Below are 23,106 nucleotides of genomic sequence, written 5' to 3' on the forward strand. Positions count from 1 at the left end.
TAGCTACAGTCCTACCTCCCCGGAAGAACATCATGACAAGGGGGAGACCAACCTGGCCCCACCCATTAGTCAGTGAAGACGTAGCTCCCTCAATGCTTTCTTTCCCCCACATTTCTTTTTTGCTTTAGCATTGTGACACAGATTGTAATATTTCTATAGAAAATTTTAGGCACCTTTATAAAATTTAAACTGCAAGTACACCACCACTAACATGCCTCCAAAAAAACGTCGCAGTGTGGAGTGCTGCTGTTCATGATTCCAGTTACCAGGACATTTTCAACATGGGGAAATCCCCTCTGCCCTCGTGAATCCCCCCCTCCCCGTGAACTCAAAATCTCCTCCAAATGCTCTGTTAATTCTACTCAACCCCATTTTACATTTGGGGAAAACAAAATGTAGATTTTGATGTTGTTCTATAGACTCTGCAATTTAGGGTTTGCCATTCTGTTTTAAGCAACACTTGTAACTCATTTGGATTAATTGGTGAGGGGGTTTGAGAGTGTTGAAGAAGCTGAGAGCAATGCCGTCAGGAGTCTAGACCAAGAGGCTAGACTCCTAGCAGGGGCACCCATGGCGGAATGGTCAAAGGTGAGACACCAGACTAAGATGCATCCAAACTCAGAGGAAGGCAGTGGTAAACCACCTCTGAATACCTCTTACCACAGAAACCCTATGAACAGAGTATCCAAAATGCAACACGAGATAGTGCTGGAAGATGAGACCCCCAGGTCAGAACGCATTCAACGAGCTACTGGGGAAGAACAAAGGACAAGTACGAGTAGTGCTGTGACTAATGATGCAGCTGGGTCAAAGCCGAAAGGAAGCCCACAGGCTCATGTGCACAGATGTGAAAGGAGAGTCTGGAGTTGTACGACACACACAATAGGAACATGGAGTGGAAGAAGCATGAACCAGGGAAAGTTAGAAATTGTCAAGCAAGAAATGGAATGTATTTACATTACAATACTTGGTGAGAGTGAATTAAAATGGACGGGAATGGGACATTTTCCATCAGGCAACTGCAAAATATTTTATGCAGGAAATGAGAAATCAAGAAGAAATGGGGTTGCTTTAATAGTGAGAAGTGATGTAGCAAAAGCAATTAGGAGCTACAACGCAAGGTCTGAGCGAGTGATATCAATGAGATTTAACGGGAAACCTATTAACATAACCATCATCCAAGTCTACGCTCCAACATCAAACACAGAAGAAGAAGAATTGGAGAGATTTTACGCAGAAGTACAGGAGGAAATTGATCACACACCAAAAGAAGATATGATGATAATCATGGGGGACTGGAATGCAAAAGTAGGGAACAGAGAAGAACTAGGAATTGTGGGGAAATGGGACTTAGGTGACAGAAATGAAGCAGCAGAAAGGCTTATTGAATTCTGTGAAGCCAATGATTTGTTTCTTTCCAACACATTTTTTGAGCAACCAAAAAGACGAGTGTACACGTGGACATCACCAGATGGTCAATATAGGAATCAAATTGATTATATAATTGGAAACAGAAGATGGAGAAGTCCCATATTTTCTGCAAAAACAAGACCAGGAGCAGACTGCAGTACAGATCATGAACTGATCGTATTGAAAATCAGAGTAAAGCTAAAGAAGAACAACAAAGCACTCATAATGCCAAAATACAATTTAAATAACATCCCAGAAGAATATAAAGATCAAATAAGGAACAGGTTTGAGGCTTTAAACTTAGTTGACAGAGAACCAGAAGAACTATGGACTGAAGTCAGGGACATTATCAGGGAAGAATGCAAAAAGACAATACCTCCTGTTAAAAAGAGAGAAAGACCTCAATGGATGACTGAAGAAACTCTTAAAATGGTTAAAGAGAGAAGGAAAGCAAAAGCAAAAGGAGATAGAAACACGGTCAGAACCCTAAATGCAACTATACAACGACTAGTACGTAGGGACAAAGAAAACTATTATAATAGTTATTGTATAGAAATAGAAGAGAACAACAAAATGGGAAGAACAAGAGCCCTATTCCAAAAGATTAGAGAAATGAAAGGGAAATTTAAACCAAGAGTAGGGATGTTGAATAATCATCTGGGGAACACACTGACTGACCGAGATGAAATAAAAGGAAGATGGAAGCAGTACACTGAAGAACTCTGTAAAAGAGATGACAGGATGACAGATTCATTCACGGAGGAACCATATGATGAAGAACCAGAAATTTTAGAATGTGAGGTGAAAGCTGCTCTTACGATACTTGGAAGAAACAAATCACCAGGAATAGATGGCATACCAAGCCAATAGATGGCTACAAGCTACTGAGACTGAATCTGTCCAAATGTTTACAAACATTTGTCAAGAAATATGGAAAACTAAACAATGGCCCACAGACTGGAAGCGTTCAATATATATCCCACTTCCAAAGAAAGGGGATCCCAGAGAATGCAGTAATTACCGAACTATTGCCTTAATATCCCATGCAAGTAAAGTAATGCTCAAGATTCTACAACAAAGGCTCTTGCCATATATGGAGCAAGAAATGCCAGATGTCCAAGCTGGATTTAGAAAGGGAAGAGGCACCAGAGATCATATTGCAAACATACGTTGGATAATGGAACGGAGCAAGGGATTTCAGAAGAAAATCACCCTGTGCTTTATAGACTACAGCAAAGCCTTTGCCTGTGTAGATCATGAAAAACTATGGAATGCTATAAAAGAAATGGGGGTGCCACAGCATCTGATTGTCCTGATGCGCAACCTATACTCTGGACAAGAGGCTACTGTAAGGACAGAATATGAAGAAACCTATTGGTTCTCCATCGGAAAGGGTGTGAGACGGGTGTATTTTATCACCCTATTTGTGTAATCTGTATGCAGAACATATCATACGGAAAGCAGGATTGGACCAAGATGAAGGAGGTGTGAAAATTGGAGGGAGAAACATCAATAAGATATGCAGATATACTAGCAGAAACCAGTAATGATTTGAAACGAATGCTGATGAAAGTTAAAGAGGAAAGCACAAAAACAGGACTACAGCTGAACATCAAAAAGACTAAAGTAATGACAACAGAAGATTTATGTAACTTTAAAGTTGACAATGAGGACATTGAACTTGTCAAGGATTATCAATACCTCGGCACAGTCATTAACCAAAATGGAGACAATAGTCAAGAAATCAGAAGAAGGCTAGGACTGGGTAGGGCATCTGTGAGAGAACTAGAAAAGGTCCTCAAATGCAAAGATGTATCATTGAACACCAAAGTCAGGATCATTCAGACCACGGTATTCCCAATCTCTATGCATGGATGTGAAAGTTGGACAGTGAAAAGGCGGATAAGAGAAAAATCAACTCATTTGAAATGTGGTGCTGGAGGAGAGCTTTGCGCATACCATGGACTGAGAAAAAGACCAATAATTGGGTGTTAGAACAAATTAAACCAGAACTGTCACTAGAAGCTAAAATGATGAAACTGAGGTTATCATACTTTGGACGAGTATGAGAAAACTAGTGAATCATGAGAAGACATGATTCACTAGAAAAGACAATAATGCTGGGGAAAACAGCAGGGAGTAGAAAAATAGGAAGGCCAAACAAGAGATGGATTGATTCCATAAAGCAAGCCACAGACCTGAACTTACAAGACCTGAACAGGGTGGTTCATGACAGATGCTACTGGAGGTTGCTGATTCATAGGGTCGCCATAAGTCGTAATCGACTTGAAGGCACATAACAACAACATTATTTTAAAGAGATTCAAGGCTTCCAAAGTCTTGTGTACAGACTGGGGTGGATAGGTGAGGCAAAGAGAAGAGAAGAATTTTCCAGGGTTGCCTTTTTGACTATGAGCTGCAGGAGTGGAATTCAGGGCAGGCTTGGCCTACCTAAAACAGCTGGTATAGCATAATGGGGAGGAGAGCCTGGCTGGGGAGTCCAGAGTCGGTGAGTTCAAATCCCCGCTCGTGTCTCCTGGGTGTCAAGGGCCAGCTAAAGATCACCCCCACAGTGAGTGGCTCAGGGGTTACGTGCCCTGCCACCTGTGCAGCTGTGGGCAAGCTGCATAGTCCCAGGGAACCCAGTTGCCCCCCAGCTGGCAGTTGCGGACAAGGAAGGGGCTGGCTTATGCAGCTGTGGCAAGTGAGCAGGCCCTAGCCAGCTGGGGAGGACTAGCCTCAGAGGGAGGCAATGGTAAACCCCCTCTGAATACCATTTACCATGAAAACCCTATTCTTAGGGTAGCCATAAGTCGGATTGACTTGAAGGCAGTCCATTCCCATTTCCATTTGGCCTACCTAGTTATTTTAACTAACAATCACAATGAACAGCACAACCCCTCTCGCTGCTTTCTCCTCCTGCACCTCTTGACAATCAGGACAGTCAAGTGTACACACACAGACCACACATACAGACATACCTCCCCCCACACACATGCCCTCTGCTTCTGTCCCTCTTGTACATTGTGCAGACACACAATGCACTAAGCACCCCTCAAAAAGGTGCCGGTACTCTGTACTGGGGTGTACTATCAGAAAAAAAAGCACTGCACAGTGCATATACATAACCTTTTCGTTCTCATACCACTGCACTTTTGCCTCCACCCCCCCAAATAAGGACTCGCCCCCTCATTGCCTGACTGTGGAATGCATTGGCTACAGCATCTTTTTGAAATATGCTGTTGCCACCATGCTCCATGGTTAGGCCTCCTGTGCATTTGCTTTCTTCCCTCCCAGTTTCTAGTTCTATTCGCAGCAATAATGGTAATAATAACCTCGTCTGTAGCGATCCAGCCATCACTGCCACAAGGAGCATAAGAGAGAAGATTGAGAGTCAAAGCTTAGAGGTCTGAGCATGGTGGCTCCATGGATGAGCCTTGTGGGTGCATCTCCCTCCTTGTCTCTTTTCTTGGCAGTGGCACCTGGATTGCTGAGGTAAGGGAAAGAAAAAGAGATACCACGGGCACTGAAGGCCACATACAATGATGCCAGGAGTCAAAAGTGGTCTGCAAGCTGCCCAGCCTTCCTACTGGCTTTCACCACACTGATGCTAGCATCTTAGCTAACACTAGTGCTGTGACCTAAAAGTGCAGCAATAGCCCTTTGATCCTCTCTCTGACCCAAGGCTCAGCATTAGTCATCATAGTCAGGAATGGCATTTAGTTGACCTCTGCGTTCACTATGGATGCCACCTCCCAAACATGCTCCACTTGCAAGCAAGATAAAACATTAGCAATGCTGCCATCCTTGACTTTGAGCTCCATGCCTCAGTCCTGGGGTATGCTGAAAATTGGTGAACATTGCAAAGCAAGCTCTTAAGCCCCCTGTTTCCCACCCTGATCATGGTTGGCCTTGTCCCTTTCCCAACTGTACCTTGCAGCAGGGACTGATAGCACAAATCAGCAATGGAGCACCAAAGTCAGCCACTCTCCCAACACACCTGCACCTCTGGAGGGAAGCAAGGGCCATGAAGAAAGCCTCAATAGCTGCAATGCCAGATCAACAGCTCTCTCTTGAGGACTGTTTCTCCCTCCACTGAGGGCAGACAAAGACGCATGCAAGGTAAGCCTGGTGCAAAGCACCCCTGGTTGGCCAGCATTCCCTCTGATATGAGCCTGGCTTCATTCTGCATTTCTCAAGAGGATGTGAGCAAAGTTGCTCCTCCATCCCTCCGCAGTGGAGTGAAAGCATGATATTCTGTTAATTGCTTTCCTACACTGTGTTCTTGCACATACCTGGTGAGATGAATGCTTTTCTTGGCTCTTCCAAGCAGTTTAATAGCTGTTAAGATGTAGGTTCCTGTTGTAATAACACATTCAAGTTTTAATTCAGCATTATTGCACATGTCTAATTAATGTACTTATCCAAACCTAAATCCTAATGCTTTACTTATTTGCCTCCTTTCCGTGAACAAATAAGAAAATTGGGTTGATTTCTGTATTCATAGAGTAAATCTTCTCCAGCAGTGCTGTGGACTGTAAGCAAATACAAATATGTACAATTAATGAAGGTAAATGAAAATCAGTGTGTAGCCCTTACTTTCTTTTTTGTGCTTAACTAAGTGATTCTCATCCTGTAAGACAGACCCCCCCTCTTTTCTCTCTCTCAAACTGCGGGCACTGTGGGGACCTCTGTGAAGCTCTAGGGAGGAATAGAATCCTGAGGCAGATGGTAACTCCCTCCCACACCATCCAGGGCCTGGTAGACTAAATGTGCATGGGCAATGGAACCCTCTTGGCTCACAACGGCTGCACCTTTATTACTCTATCATCCCAATCTCATTTGAAAGATAAGAGTTTCTGCTTTATTCCCTGTGGATTGCTTTATTTATTTCAGACAATTTCTATACTGCTTCATATGTAAAATATCTCTAAACATCCACAAATATTTCAAAAAATATACAATAAAACCATCAATACAAATACAAATCAATACAGTGCTAATAAATATATACTGCTATCAGTACCATAACTGAGTAACCCCTTCTCTTGCTAACACACCTGGCTGTCACCCAGGAATCCACCCATCCACTCTGGCTCTCACCCAGGGCCCAACCAGAGCTTGGAAAAGTTACTTTTTTGAACTACAACTCCCATCAGCCCCAGCCAGCACGGCGCTGGCTGGGGCTGATGGGAGTTGTAGTTCAAAAAAGTAACTTTTCCAAGCTCTGAAACAAACTCACAGGTCACTCCAAAATCTCTCTCAACAAAGAAACTCCCTTGAACCTGTTGACCCCATCCTAGTTTCTCACTCTAGAGTTTATGGGCAGGCACCAAGGTCTGATGGAGTGTCCTCAGGCTGTCCAGAGCTGTGTCTCATTCACCAGTAGCACTCCACACATCCAATTCCAGACTACAGCAGGTTTGTCCCAGGGGGTACAAATGATGACAAATAGGACTCCACTCACAGGCCTTTCTCTGGCCTCCGCACACCTCTCTCTCCAGCTCCTGGAAGAGGGATGCTCTATTCATCTAATGCCAGCATTGGGATTAGAAGCCCAGTCAGAAAATTCTCATACTCAGCTGCAGGCTATATGTACATGACTGCATGCAAGGATCTCTGCATATTCATATCTGCACACTCAATCAGGGAAATTTAGGTGGGCCCAGCAACAAAAGTTTAAGAAACACTGCAATATTGTATAAATTTTACATAGTCTGCAGGTAATTGTAGATTTGGGACTTAAGACTTCAACATATTTATAGTCTGTCATCAAATAATCTCTGTTGCAAAGCAGTAGCCTTTGGAAAACATCGCCCCTTCTGCTCCAGAACTGACCTATAGTGTCCAACCCATTAATTATAGTATCTCACCTTGACTACTGTAATTCTTTCTGCCAATTCAGTTGTCACACTTCAGCTTTTTCAGAACTCAACTGCCAGGCTTCTGTCTAAGATGCTATTGGTGGTACAAATCCCCACTTTTATGGAATTTGAACCTGGGCTGTAGTAGACGTGAACATGAGGCTTTACTAGGTGGATGAAGTACTAACATTACAACTAGCCTCCATTCTCTGACTGGACTCCCATTCCTTACCAGGCCTGAGGCATCGTTCAGAACAAAATATATCCTGTGGTTAAAGCTGTATAGCAGAGAGGGGAGTCTAACAGAGCAATCCTAAAGGGGGTCAAGTGGGGATGGCTAGATATACTGCCATGTCAGCTGATGTGGTGGGTGAAACTGAGGAGTGCTTCCAAGTGGGTCAGCTCTGAAAACTTGCTGTTTGTTTCATCCTCTTTCAGGTACTTAAAGCTTGCTCCCTTGACCATCAAGGCTGGTGAAATCTGCCAGTGCTGGACTGAGTGTGCAGATTTCAGAGATTCTGCATATCTCCTTGAGAGTTTAGGTGTTCACTATTGTTCTTAAAGAGGCCTAGTGAGACCACTCTTTAAAAAGCCAAAATTAGATCCATTGGTTTGGAGAAAAAAATTACCATCCAGTCTCAATCGTTTCATTCTTGAGCAAGTGATAAAGGACAACTCTAGGCCGTGTTGGATGGTACTGATTATTTGGATCCTTTCCAATCTGGCTTCAGGACTGGATGTGGGACAGATGCAACCTTGGTTGCCTGGAGGATGACATGCTGAGGAATTGATTAGGGAGGAGTGCAACCCTATTGGTTGTCCTGGACTTCTCACTGGCTTTCGATACCATCAACCATGGTATCTTTCTGTATCTGTTGTCTGAGTTGGGTGTGGGAGGCATGGTCAGAGCTTGGAAAAGTTACTTTTTTGAACTACAACTCCCATCAGCACCAGCCAGCATGGCGTTGGCTGGGGCTGATGGGAGCTGTAGTTCAAAAAAGTAACTTTTCCAAGCTCTGGGCATGGTGCTATGGTGGCTCCAGTCATTCCTGGAGAATCAGTCTCAGAAGGTGGTGCTAGAGGATTTCTGTTCCACCCCTTGGCCAATGGCCAACGGAGTGCCTCAGGGTTCTATACTGTTCATACTTCAAACCTCTAAACAGGCCTGTCTTGTTGCTGCTGCTTTTAACAGCTAGTCTTTGTGTCTGGGGTGCTCATCGTAACTCATGCTGGCTTTAGTATTATTTTATACTCTTTTGAAATATCTGTTTTTAAACTTGCTCCAGGCTGGTGTAGCTGAATGGCTCAGATTAGGCCCTGTCAGCGTTGCTGACCCTATTCTTGATGCTATCAGTAGGGACAACCCCAGCAACCATTTCCTCCTGCCTCCAGCGGGTGCCACTGTCACATCTTGTTTGGCCCTAATACTAACATTTTTCAAAATACTTTTGAGAAATAGTCCATTTCAGTTTATCCATAGAATTTAAAGGAAATATACAGTAATGTTCTTAAAAACATTTTTCTCCATCTCCTACCTTCTCAGAATGCCTCATACTTAAAAAAAATAGAATCCTTTTCAGTGCTTCAGTTATTGACAGCGAGACAAAATGTTGCATCTGGCTAATGAAAATTTTATATGACATTAGATTAATCAACAGATGTTTGTTGATGAATATTTAATCATGCTTATTGCATCGCACTTCTGCTGAACGATGCTGTTCCTCCTCCACTTTCATTAAGAATCATTAAACCTTTTTCCATTGTGAAACTTGCTTGCATTCACGTACACATAACCTTTTTCGTTGCCAAGAAACCCCTGAGATCTCTATTTGGTTCAAGAAGAGTGATGCTTCCTTCATTTATGTCAACATTTCTTTCATAAAAGGATGTATTCTGTGAGTCAGAAACCAGTTTGAGAGACTACAACTGAGGAAGGGAGCAAGGGGATCAAATTTTCCCCTTTCAGGTTTGATAACTTCTTTGGTAGCATGAGGACCAAATACCAATAAAATAACAATTGCTGTGGTCTGTTTATAGAATGCAGGGGAGAAGGTAAAATCAGAGGATCCCATGCAGAAATCCCACAAGATAGGCAATGTCTTATCTCAGCCATTAACAGAACATGGCTGGACACTGACATAGCCCTCTCAACTTGTGAACCTGTCCTTCTTCATCCTTGTTTGATGTTCTTCATTAACATAATGTATTGCTAGTGTTCTGATACACTTGGAACTGAAGTAGTTGCTAGAGACCAAAATGGTCTTTAGAATAGAAAATAGCATAATGGTTTAGACTCAGCATAGCCCTTCCTACCCAAGCATGCCACCTCTGTATTCGGCACCACTGATATGCAGGATGTTCTATGACATGAGTGGGAGGAGCCAAAGGAGCCGCATTTTGCAGAAATCTTTGTCAATAACATAAGAGGCAATTTGGGGGGATCATTGTGAGAACAGAAGTGTTCATTTTGTGATCCCTGACCATTTGTGATCCTTGAATGGTTAAAAATACCATTGTGCCCCTAATTTGGATGTATTTGCTTCATTTATATACTGTACCACCTTTTCTCCAAGGAGCTCAACATGGTGTACATAGTTCTCCCCTCCCCATTTTATCCTCGCAACATCCTGTGAGTTAAGTTAGGATGAGAGACAGTGACTGCCCCAAGACACCCAGTGAGCTCCATGGCTGAGGGAAGATTTCAACCCTGGTCTCCAAGGTCCAAGTCCAACACTCCAACCACTACACCACACTGGCTGTCATGCGTCCATGTAGCCAAAATGATATCAGAAAAGAGCCCTTTCTGATTATAGAACAAAAAACAAACACAAAATGACTGAACGGTTTTGTTCCTTCACACTAGTTGTTTATGCTGGTTGTTGTGATCTCATGTGCAGTTTGTGATCCCTTACGAGAGGGGTGGCAAATGCAGTCTGTGAGACTGATTCAGCCTACCAAGCTTTTTTAAAATGCTCACCAGACCCTGATTCAGTTTACCACTGCCAACAACATTGGCATTTGCAGTGGTTGTGGGGAGTTTAAACAATGTAAAGCTGCATGTAAACAGCGCTGATGCCTCTGTTTGCAACCTTTGCCTGCCTGGTGATGGGGGTGGCAGTGGTGGTGCACACAGCAATCCCCCCAAGGATGTGGCCAGAGTGTCTTTCTACTACCTGCCTGCAGGCAGCTATTTGCCAATCCTGCTACTATTGAGAGCAGATTGGAGCACTCTGTAAGCAAAACCTCCTTCCTTTTTGTGGAGTACTCTAATCAGCAACAGGGCAAATCTCTAAGCTCAGCAACTGGGGTCCTTTTTTCATTCCCCAGATGGCTCCAAGACAGCTGGACCCAGGGCCAGGCTTCGGGGTGGGTGAACTGGGCGGTTGCCTGGGATGCCAAACTGAGCTTAGGGGGCACCAAGCTGACGTCAGTGGCTATGTTGTTTGGAATGTACTGTCTGCAGTGAGCTAGGGTGGCAAAATGCAAGTGTCTGTAGCCCATTTTTCCCAATGTTATACAGGTTGTTGGGTACTAACTACAAAAATGATCTTCCTTCAGTTAGTTTTAAAGTATGCTTCTTTTTCTGTTTCCACTTCGATGGCATTTGAGGAACAGTAGAACAGTTTTGCTTTAAGGCAATGTTACCGAGCACTTAGCACTTCAAGTGCTATCGATACTATAAGCACTATATAAATAATAACAACATTAAGCCATGAGCTGTAAGAGGTCAGCTAGATACCTTTTTATTTATAACTTTTCTTTGTTATTTTTAAAGATAAAAACAACGGATATTCTAAAATAAAAATGGCTATCAAAAGATAGGAACTGCTCTAAATAAAAATATTAAAAGTAAAACCTAGTGTTGAGGTGGTAGTGTTGGAGCTCAGGGAGGAGAATTTGCAGCAGGAGCCATTTTGTGTGTGCACTGAACATAATAAAGAAAAAGCCTACAACCCTACGGGGCCTACAACTCCACGAGAGTCATCCTTGCACCCATACTGCATGACAGAGACTTCATTGGGATCCTAGAACTGGAGCAGGAGTTCACTGAAGGCAGAGCAGAAAGCAGAGGTGGCCTGCTCTGGGTCCTTTTCATAGACATTGCGGAGGGAAAGTCTGAAAGTTGTAGGATCTGTTACTTTGCTGTGTTTTGCAGTTCTGCACACATTGCTCACTACAGTTCTTAGTATTTTGTTTGAAATTTTCAGAAAATGAGGAAATAGTATATTAGAGTGTAAGATTATACTGAATGACAGCATGTCATTGTGACATAATGGGACCTCTCCCTGGCTGTGATGAAATATTTTACATAGTTGTGTATAAGACAGAATAGATGTTAATTTGAGGCAGACGCTGGCTGTAAAATATATCCTTTGGAGGCTGGAAGGAAAGGGCCTGCTTATTAGCCTGCAGCCTAATCCTATAGCTGGGGGGGGGGAATGGGGGCACCACCCCCTTACAGCTGTGCTTTGCCCCCCAATTTTTGGAGGAAATATTGTGGTTTTTTTAAAATTTGGAACATGACAGACAATAACAGCCTCCATTTAAAGAATGGCAGCTTTTTTTAAGAACAGGGGCAATGTAAGAATAGGACCCTCTGAAAAATTCAGTGAATAAGGCAGGGTTAGTGCATGACAAAAGCCTCATCCAGAATAGCCTCCAAAAGTCTGCTCACTGAAGACCTTCCCTGTCTGAGGATGGATTTTCATGATCACAATCACCCTATAATTACTTGTGATCCTTAAAAGAACACCCTGTACGTGACCCTTGAAGAGTTAAAAATTAGAACTTTTTATTATGACTCTGCTTCACTCTGCTTTTATCAGTTTCAGTTGTGTTCTGTATCCAGCCAGCAATAAAGAAGCAGGTGTGCTTGCGGTAAGAAGTAAGAGTTAGTTTATTCTGCAGATATTTTGATGAATAGCGCAGGACTAGGTGCTTATTGGTCCCCACTGCTACTGCAGACAACACCTCCCCCTTGCTTGAAACGAAAGGGGAGGACTTTTGCTGAAACACCAGAGCATTTTTCAGGCATGCCAAGGGCAGGTATCTGCCTATAAAACACGTGGCAGACACCAAAGGAGGCTGTGGGTGAAGCTACCAAGAAGAAGTTGCTATCACCAACTCCCGTCTCCTCGCACTGCTGCTGCTGACAACACCCTTACTCAGAATGAGTACTGAAGCTGAAATGTATTTATTTAATTATTATTGCATTTATATCTCACCTTTCCTCCACATTGCACAAGGTGGTACACATAGTTTCCCCCCTTTCCATTTTATCCTTATGTCAACCCTGTGAGAGAGGTTAGGCTGAGAGACTGTGTGTGGCCCAATTTCACCCAGTGGGCTTCATGGCTGGGTGGGGATTTGAACCTGGATCCTAGTCCAACACTGTATCCCACTGGTGTTGGGTGACAGGACTGTACATTTTTAGGCTATGTGTGTGTGGGGGAGGGGGATACCAATTTGATGAACCTTTGCATTAAGAAAAGAAAGCAACACCTCCCTGTCCGCAGGGAGCTTTTAATGGAAAGGAATATTTGAAGATGTGATTTTGCCACATACCTTTTTTTCAATTAACAGAGGCTAAAGTTAAAATTAGTGTGTGTGAGGGGGTTTCACAAAATGTTTTGAGCTTTTAAAAGGGGTCCCGTACTCATAAAGGTTGGGAACCACTGGGATAGACTGAGAGACAGTTACTGGCCCAAGGTCACCCATCAAGCTCTTCATGTCTGAGCAGGGATTTGAAACCAGGTCTGACAGGAGGTCCTAGTTATCATGTGTCTCTTTAAATTGGAAACTTGTACATTTACAATGCCTGCTGGTAACATAGCACATTCAGACACTAATAGTTTGTCCTGAAAAAGGCCCTTTTTGCAGTCCTTCATACAAAGCACTATATTAGTAGTACTAGTAGCATTAAATCTCCACCACAGCTCAGAAAAGTTACTTTGTTAAGCTACAACTCCTATCAGCCCCAGCCAGCATGGCCACTGGATTGGGCTGATGGGAGTTGTAGTTCAAAAAAGTAACTTTTCCAAGCTCTGATCTCCACCAGTGCTGTGTGTTTATTTTGCACTAGACATCAAAGGTGATTCCTCTTATTAAACATTTTTATGAGGGTTTCTGATTAACTGAGACATGCTGGAGTATTGAGTGCATCTGTGTTTTTATGTGTCTACAGTATTCAAAAGTTTCTCTGCATGTAAGCCCTGTGATGTGGAATTATTCTTTAGTATCATTATTGTACACTATACACACTTCTTAACATACAATTGTAGCTGAATTATTGTGAATGCCTTTTTTTTTGAGAAATTGAATTTTAACTGTTAAAAAACAGTATTTGCTTAAAAGGGCAGCTTTTATCTACTGTCCTGTCCTTGGTTTGTGCCATGTGCCATGTGGCAATAAGAGCTTGTCAGAGGAATTCTAGAATGCCTCCTGATATCTCAGCACAGCTGAGTAAGTTGTGAGTGCAGGGAAAGGGCCATTGCAGCATCTGCCTTGCATGCAGAAGGTCCCTCAGGCTCAGTCCCCAGTGGCATCTCCAGGTAGGAGAGATGCCATCAGGGACTGAACCTGAGAGACTCCTGCCTGAAACTCTGGAGAGCTGGTGCCAATCAGTGTAGTCAGTGCTGGGATAGATGGACCAATGATCTGACTCAGTATAAGGCAGCTTGCTACATGAGTAGAAAATCCTGGTGGAGAATTGAAATGTTTATTTGAAGTGCTTTTTTCAAAGATCTTTGCAAATGACAGGAAAGGATGACATCAATCCCCACACACTCTTTTTTTCTGTGAAAATGTTAAAGTAGAGAAGCCAACAGAAACAGCAAAAATTAGAATTATTTCTGAGTACATTTTGTGGAAGATCCCAGGCTCTGGTACCATTCATATAATCTGCCTATCATTAACATGGTAAACCAGAATAAATTCTTAGGAGCTGAGACCTACAAAATAGGCAAATTTACCCCAACAAATTAAAATAAATCAAAATTTTGTATTTTTATTTTACAAGAGGGGGTTGCAATATTGACATAAATTTGTTTCTTTGAAAGGAGTGGGGCCACAAGAGAGGAGGAATGTGGTTTGAGGAGGAAAAGGAGAGGACAAGGGCCCACTGATACTCTGTGCCCAAGGCCCCCATAAACCTGCAGCTGGCCCTGCCTTTCACAGTCCAATCCACTTCCTGTGTAGCTGGGAAGACGTAACATGTGCCTCTGAGCATGTGGTGAGTGGTGGCAACACTTGCAATCAGAACTGCATCTCCAGAAATAGAGAATTACATTTTTGATATGTTGGTGTTCTCCTTACTTTGCTTATTTCCTGTATTACTATTATTTCTACAGAGAATCTAAGTTAGAAAATTATATTTCACTCGTTATTCATCCTAGTAATCTGTGTCAAATGTATTTTTATTTTTTCAAGCCTTTTTATCGGTCAGTGCCTTTTGAGGTGAAGACAGCCTTTTGTGTTTCAAACTGGAGGTTATATTCTATTTCTATTTTTGGTGCATTAACAGTTGAATCTGGAACTACATTTTGATGTGAAATCAGACTGATTACAATATGTTGCTACTTAAGCAATGAATCTAGCTGTTGAAAAAACAAACTTGGCCTGCCCAAGATGGATGTTTTCAGCCTACTATGTTTAAACCATTTCACTTAAGGAAAGGTGGTCATGGTCAATTAAAAACACAGAGCACACCTAGAAATTTGCTAGAATATCTTTTACCTCCCACTATTTTATCTTGTGCAACCTGAGACACTCCTGATGTCCACTGGAGACTATTCTGCAGAATAATCAGTGCCATTATTCCACAATTGTTTGTGGAGTTTTTTTAGTGCAAATTTTGTGAAGGGTTGCTGCACAGAAGCAAAAGCTAATGATTTACTATAAGAAACTTCACTAAAATTGCGGAGTAAATCAAACCTATTTGAAGTGACTATCTGAACTATATCAACTGTCTTAATAATGTTCCTTTCCCCTTGCTAAAACAAGATCAGCACAGTACATGTCTTGTTTCTGTTTGGGCTGATTGCAGGTGTTGCCACCATTCACCATATGTTCAGAGGCAGATGTTACCAAATTCTTCCAAGCTACACAGGAAGTGGATTGGACTGTGAAAGACCAACCCAAATTGTGTTTGCATTTTTACAAACTTATAGGGAAGTACAGTATCTCAGAGAAGAGATCAGATCTCCTGCTCCCCTGGTGCATTCACTATAGCTGCCCAATTTCCCTGCTTTTTAAAGTTTGATAGAAATATCTGTTGGCAATAGGTATGTTCTTAAACCGCAAGGGTTTTTTGCCTATTAGTGAATTTCTCTGCTTTTTGATCCGAGAGGTAAGAAATAGGATCCAGTGCAAGTTTCCTGAGAATGGATTGATCACTTGCATGCTTATTGAGTTCAATGGAATTTACTCCCCTGCAATCATGCTTAGGATAGGTGAAACTGACCACGGGATGGGGAGGGGAGGAGGAGGAAGGGCAGATAGGGGAGAAGGAGGGAGGGGAGGAGAAAGGGCAGATGGGAGGGGAGTGGGTGGGAGGGGGAGGGGGGAGGAGGGCAGGTTTGATCATATGTATGCTTATTGAGTTCAGTGGGATTTACTCCCGTGCAATCATGCTTAGGATAGGTAAAACTGACCATTGAGGAGGAGGAGGAGGAGGGGACAGGAGAAGGAAGGAGGAAGGGAGGGGAAGGGGATTGGAAGGTGATGGGGTGGGGAGGGAAGGGGGAAAAGGGAGAGGATAGGAGGGAATAGGAGGGGAGGGCAGGTTTGATCATTTGCATGCTTTTTGAGTTCAGTGGGATTAACTCATGTACAATCATGTTTAGGATTGGTGAAACTGACTTGGGGGAGGAGCAGGGAGAGGGGAGGAAGGGGGAGGAGAGGAGATTGGGTGGGCGGGCATTGGGCAGAGGGGAAGCTCCTTTCCTTTCCAAAAGGAAAACATTGTGAACAGTATCATGGCTTTTCAGCATTTCCCCCACCTTTTTATTTTACAGCAGGCACATGTAACCTCCCACCCAAATTTAAACCAAAGCTGTCACTGGCCACATCCATACCAGACCTTTATTTCACTTTAGATAGTCATGCCTTCCCCCAAAGAATCCTGGGAAGTGTAGTCAGTGAAGGGTGCTGAGAGCTAGGAGACAACCTGTTCCCCTGACAGAGCTACAATCCCCAGAAGAAGAGCTGACTGTTAAACCACTCTGGCCACTGGAGCTCTGTCAGGGGAATAGTTCTCCTAACAACTCTCAGCACTCTTCACAAACTACACTTCCCAGGATTTTTGGGGGGAAGCCATGACTGTCTAAAGTAAAATAAAGGTCTGGCGTGGGTGTGGCCACCTGATTAGCCAAGCCAAACAGCTGTGAGTTTAGCTTTTAGAACACTGACAGTTGGTTCTTACTGAGCATGCCTGATGTTATAATAGACTTCAATGTTAATTTTCTTAAATTAATTAAAAATCAGCCAGGCATTTTTAACTCTTAAACTGCAGAAGATGAAGGTCAGAATATAGGGCAAGGTCAGTAATAGGATTACAGGTCCTCTGTGAACATGGCTGTTTTTTAATTAATTTCAACAAATTATGAAACCATTGACAGAAAAAAGTCCAACAGGGGTCTGGATTTTTTTCCTCTTCTTTTACACTTTGAACTGTCAATTGTTTCTGACTATTTTGTGTATCACCATGAAAACCTTGAGGGTTGTTAAGCAAGCATTTCTGAGTTCAGGACTATGAGTTTTGTAAGGTTTTGTTTTGAAATTGCAGAACATGAAAATCATGTAGAGCAGTTTTATACGGATCCAATATTATTCTACAAAATAGATTTTCAATAAATTAAAATACACATTTGTGACATGGAGAACTCCATGTAAGATACTTGAAATGTTTGAAGGCAGTTCTAAATCAGCTTAGGTGCCATTGCTAAGTGCCATACAAAATTCTTCATGTACAGATATGGTGCAATTCTATACACACTTACCTAGGAGTAAGCCCATTGAAGTCAATAGGATTTATTTTTGAATAGACATGCTTAGGATTGTGCTGTTAAGAACACATGGAATCTTATACTCATTCAACTACTTGATTCACATTTAATATTTAAAAAATCATAAATGGATTTCTTTTTCACATGATTTTTTAAGATAATACTGTATAAGATTTTATTTGTACTTTGTCTGTCCCAAGATATGCAAAATAGGAAAAGGTTATCTTATTGGTCTGCTGTTCTTCAGGACAAATATGATCACAACCATCAGTCTCTGGTAATTAAAATACTACAGTATTTCATTTTTCTTTCATGCATTGAAATCTCTGAGTGATCATAGAAGGATTAATTCTAACACCTGTAGAAAAAGCTCTCAGCCATTTTCATAATCAGCCACTTTAAAGTTCAAGGGTTTCAGCAGAGGAATCCTAATGTTCCCACTTAAACATTTCCAGTCTGAAAATAATAAAATACCATTTCCTTGCACCTTCAGGAATATTTTCTGCTTGAAACATCTGTCACTGATTAATTATACACAGATAGTTGATTAAGTTCAGTGCTCTTTCCACTTATGATAGATACAACAGAATTATGCTTAGAATCTAAATTTTCTTAATAAAATAGGTCCCTTAATGACAACCCTTATATATTTATCTATACTTCTTCCAATTAATTTAATAACGCTATGAAATATAAACCTGACTCTTAAATATATGCAAAAAATTTTTACTCTAGCAGCTACATTCACTTTACTTCACTAACTGAAGTGTTATTTTTATTTTATACTCCATGTTTCAATCAAATTTTCACCAAGACTGCTTATAATACATTAATGCAATGCAAAAAGCTACCCAGCAACCCCTGTCCCCTGGCCAGTGGATGAGGCCAGAGAATGCTTCTCTTCAGCTCTGTGGTCTCATTGACAGTTCCTGCAAGTTCCTGTAGCTGTTCCTTCACCGGCCAGTTGATGTCTCCCTCTTGCCATGATGCTCTTCTTTGGAAGCAGGGGATTAAGCTTCCCAGCAGCCCTTAGTTCCCTGGCTGATGGCAAAGGTCAAAATGTGCTTGCTTTCAGCTCTACAGTCGCAAGGCATCTGGCAGTTGGAGCAGAGTATTTTTTCTGGCTGCAGTGGGTGGAGAGTCCTTTGAAGAATGACTGAGGCTAGTTTACCCATTATTGTGATGTTCTTCCTGGAGGAATGGAAGTTCATAATGGGCCTTGCTCCACTGGATGGTGGTAGAAGCCAGTGTGTCCTTCTCTTCTGAAGTCCCAGGGCAACTCAGTTTTGGCTGTGAGATCATTTTGCTCCCCTGGTTGTTAAGTTTGAAGCTCCAGAATTTGATTTGCAGTGTGTGTTCCAGTCATATATAAGGCCCCAGGAAAAGTATGTTTGTCCTTTGCTTGACAGACACAAATGTTCTCCTTTGACTTGAAAATGTAACATGTGAAAGAGAGAGGGAGAATAAAAACAAGAGGACTAGGAAAATAAAACCATGATTTGAAAGGTGGGTGTTTAGGGTATCTTCACTATTCCCATGTCTGCAAATACTGTATCCCTCTTAAAAATTAGCAATACACTCATTTAACTCTTAATAGATTAGTGTATCCCCAAATTCAATTAACAGATTTGCAACTTACAAATTGGGTAGGTAGAATGATTTCTCTGATTCCTGTCTCATATAAGTTGCTTGCTGATATGGGAGCCAAACTGAGAAGCCATTATTTAAATGCACAGGTAAGAGGTAATCTCAGGGGCTTGGTTGGTCTGGCCTAGGGTCAGTCTAGGAAACGCCTTTACGATGTTTAGAGTATAGCCCCCAGATCAGAAAAACTGCACACTAATCTGTCAGTAATCTATGTACAACTTGTACAGACTTTAAGTTATGGAGACAGACATGAAGGGAGACATCTCCAACAATTCTAAAATGTAAGTACAGAAAGGCACGTGATTGGATGGATATTGATGATGTTTCAGCAGTGACATCATCCATAGACTCCTAGTGTCTTTGCTTTGCTTATCTCTAGTGACCACAACATAAATTGCTTGTCTTGTTTGACTTCCTTGTTCACTAAAGTTGAGCAGATTGTGGCCGTTTTCAACGCCTCCACCAGACAAAAAGCTTGGGACCATTTCTCGAAAGCTCAGCGCAAGAACATAGACATTTGGCGAAAGCACTCTGAGGTTGGTAAATTTCTTCTCTTTCTCTTTTACCTTTCATCTCATAGCCTGGACTAAGGGTGTGGGTGGTGGGGAGCAAGAGTGTCTGTAGTTGGTTGTGTTTTGTTCAGCAATATCTAATTGCTGCTGTTTTAGAACTTAAAAGTAATTAAGAACTGCTTATGCAACCTCTGTGAGAGTATATATGGTTCCCATTTGCACCTGTAATAATGCAAGTTGAATTAAAACTACAGTGGACAGCCATATGTGACCCTCCCCCTCCAAGAAAGCTTGAACTCTCTGGAGGACCATAGTCATTGTACCAAAACATTGAAATGATAGAATTGGCCAAGTCACTTCAAAATCCATGTTTTATCTCCGTCCTTAATTAATATGAACTTTTACTTTATTCTTGAAAAATGTTATAAGAAAACAGTTGTATCATTAGTTTCCATACTAAAATGGTTTTCCCATTGAGAGAAATCCAGCTTTCTTAACAGCTAGTCTAGATAGAGCAAAGGCCCTTCTCCAATTTACTTTTTGACAAAATAAAAGTAAATCCTTTGCATCGGCCACAATCCAATGAACTATTTTACGTGCACCTACAGCCTAGTCCTATAAGGAATTCAAACCTTTTTTCTTTAAGTAGCAGCCTGACAGGGATGGGTTTTTTGTTGTTGTGGTTGCCAAATGTAGGAGCCAACAAGATTTTCTAGCACTGAGATTCCTGATCTGTGCAACAACTCAGATGCCATTTGCAAGTAGAGTTGCCAACCAACTTTAAAAAAGAGGCCTGGCTCATTTGGGAGAGTCTCCTCCCTCCCAGACGGAAAAGTCAGTTTTCCTGGTCAAATTAATTAATTAAAGAAATGCAAAGTGGGTAGGGAGACACTAGGAGACACATAAGAGTGGAGTGTGTGCATGGTAGTAGCCCACTTGAGTAAAATTACACTGGTTGACATGTCTAGTTATTGACTTCCTGGGTCACTCCACTGAAGTGACATGGAAGGATGATCCTGACTTACCTGAGGTCAGGGACCTGAGCATCATATATGGTGGAGGTAGCAAAAAAGGAGGATGGGCAGTGTGTGGGTAATGGGAAGCTGGTTGTCTTTACTCACTTTATCTTAGTCCAGCTGTCTGGCCCTGTTGCCTGTACCCTGCTCTGCTTGAGGCAGAACCCTGCAGCTACCATCCTTGGACATAGCACATACCTGCCTGCTCATCTGCCAATGGATGAGGAATGACCATTAGCAGTGGAGAAATTCTGCTTGACAGCATCAGAGGTGGTAAAAGCAGCCAGAGTTGGGCACAGTAATTTCTATGACAAGAGATGAAAAGAGCAGGATCACTCTCCAAGGGATGCCCTCGAGTCTCAGCGCTAGGAAGTGTAAGCCTCTTAGCAAAGCACTCACCACAAAGAACAGAGTTGAAGGTGCAGCACAGTCTAAACAAGCCAAGGTCAATCACAGAGAATCACCCTAGGTCAGCCTTTCCCAACTAGTGGGCCACCAGATGTTGTTGGACCACAACTCCCATCAGCCTCAGCCAGCATTGCCAATGGTCAGGAAAGATGGGAATTGTGGTCCAACAACATCTGGTGGCCCACTAGTTGGGAAAGGCTGACCTAGGTCCAAACTATGATGAAGAAGCAAGGCCAGGCAACAGTCCAAGGTCAGTATCACAGACGTTTAACCAAGGTACAAGACAGCACAGGCCCTATCATCAGGAGCCAGAGACTAGAGATGGAAAGATCAGTCAGTTTTGGTTCTCAGTTTCTCATTTTCCCGAGTCTTAAATTCAGTTCTGCACATTTCTGCAGCAATTTGTGATTTATTTTAATCCTCATGAAAATGCTTTAGCATTTTTGTGTGCATTTCTCCTAATAAACACATTTTGTATGCAATGTACACATTTTTGCAAGCAATTTCTCCACACATAATGCATTTTTGTGTTTTATTTTCACTATTATATTCATTTTTATGCACATTTCCCCAGCGTATGTATTTTTGTAAACATTGGTTGGTTGGAGAACTGCATCAGGAAATACAGAGAAGTGCAAATTTTGAAGGATGGCTGTTTATTGGTTCTCATGTTGTTTCAGAAAGTGCAAATTTGATAGATTGAGCTTTCAGCTACAAACTGAATCAGATTTCTTCCCCATCCCTACCAAAGAGCTATGTTATTTTCAACAACTGGAAGGTGCAAGTGGGAGACCTTATAGACTCTGGCCTCCTAGACTACAACTTAACCACAGCTTCTGATAGTAAAGGAGTTCTGGGGATATCTTACTCATGAGTAGACCCCTTACTCACAAGCTGCACAAAGACTTGGGATCCATATGCACATACTATGTTGTTACTCTTTGGTCTGGGCCTGGGCCTTTTCTTGCCAGTGTTGTTGAGGACAGGGTGGTGGTGGCTCCACCTTTTCCTCCGACAGCTCCAAGGGCTTTTCAGCAAGTCTCCCACCAGAGGACTCCTCAAGGGGCTCCTTGGCACTGGTTCCAGGAAACCCTGCCTGTTATCTAAGGTTATTGAACTGATGAGTGTCTGGTTTGTTCTCTGAGGACTCAGTGTTTGTTACCAGATCACAACATGTTCATCTGGAACTTGCCTTTCTATGAGATTGTGTATAATCTCCGTATGAGATTATGTATAAGAGTATCATGTATACAGTAGGAGAAAGTGTGAGTGAGAGAAAGTGACTGTATTTCCGACATCCCACTTTGAGAAGGATTACTTCTTTGAGCACGTAATTCATATGTGATTTAACACAAACTACAGCGTTTGAAAGTAGGGATGGAGGCAGGGACCCCCAAACACACAAGCCCCAGCCGAATGATCCCATCTGTGCCAGCCGAATCCACTCAGTCCCTGACTTTCCCATGTTGGTTTATAGGGGGCTTTTACTTGTGTTTACTTGAAAATGACTAGAACCCTCCACCTGATTGTGAACCCTAATACAGCCAAATCCCCCAATCATGTGGAGGGTTCTACTTATGTTAAAGGGAACACAAGCAAAAGCCCCCTGCAGACCTTCCTGCTGATCACAGGAAGGTCAGGATCAACATGCACAGGGATGCTGGGGGTGGGTCTTTGTGCATGCTCCTGCCCCCACTTTTAAAAACTTGAACATGCCTTCAGTTTCTTGAGTAATGTTGATTGCAATACAGATATAATCCAGATCATGTTTGATCTGTAGAGGCTTGGAATCATGTGTGAATGATCATAGGGAATTTGTGAACACATGCAACAAAGCAGCTAAGCACCTTAGATGAACGGAGTGTTTACTTGGGCTCCACCCTGGGTGCATGGAGGCTATCCCTTGCGTGTGGAATCTGCCTGGGCACGTACTGGATCCACATCCTGGCCCTTTCTAGGTGCCAGTATTTCAATCACCAGGTCAGTGTTTCAGGTGCTAGAGCGTGCTGGTCATCTGAAGTTCTCTACCCCCATATACCACATCATGAATTGTTTTTGAAGCTTCATATGTGGCTTGGCATGGAGCAGGGCTGCTGTAGGGGAGGGGTAGACAGAAGAGGCAAGCTAATTACATAGAGTAACACTAAACATATTTTATTCTGAAACAGGAGTCACAGAAATCAATGGGTCTGCCGTTGAATCTTGGCATTAATTCAAGAGTTTAATACATTTATTTATTTATTGT

The 23,106-nt window shown here is 42.4% G+C and overlaps 1 protein-coding gene across 11 annotated transcripts in view; it reads left to right on the top strand.

The window, feature by feature from the left end:
- ENOX1 (ecto-NOX disulfide-thiol exchanger 1) overlaps window positions 1-23,106 on the top strand; it is a 611,398-nt gene that overhangs the window by 471,411 nt on the left and 116,881 nt on the right. For all 11 annotated transcript variants that reach the window (XM_061629891.1, XM_061629898.1, XM_061629899.1 and 8 more), the window contains one exon: window positions 19,355-19,461. In XM_061629891.1, coding sequence (XP_061485875.1) covers window positions 19,355-19,461 — 107 coding nt within the window. The remainder of the gene's footprint in view (window positions 1-19,354; window positions 19,462-23,106) is intronic.

Source organism: Rhineura floridana, chromosome 5 (assembly GCF_030035675.1).
Source record: "Rhineura floridana isolate rRhiFlo1 chromosome 5, rRhiFlo1.hap2, whole genome shotgun sequence".
NCBI classification, from domain to species: domain Eukaryota; kingdom Metazoa; phylum Chordata; class Lepidosauria; order Squamata; family Rhineuridae; genus Rhineura; species Rhineura floridana.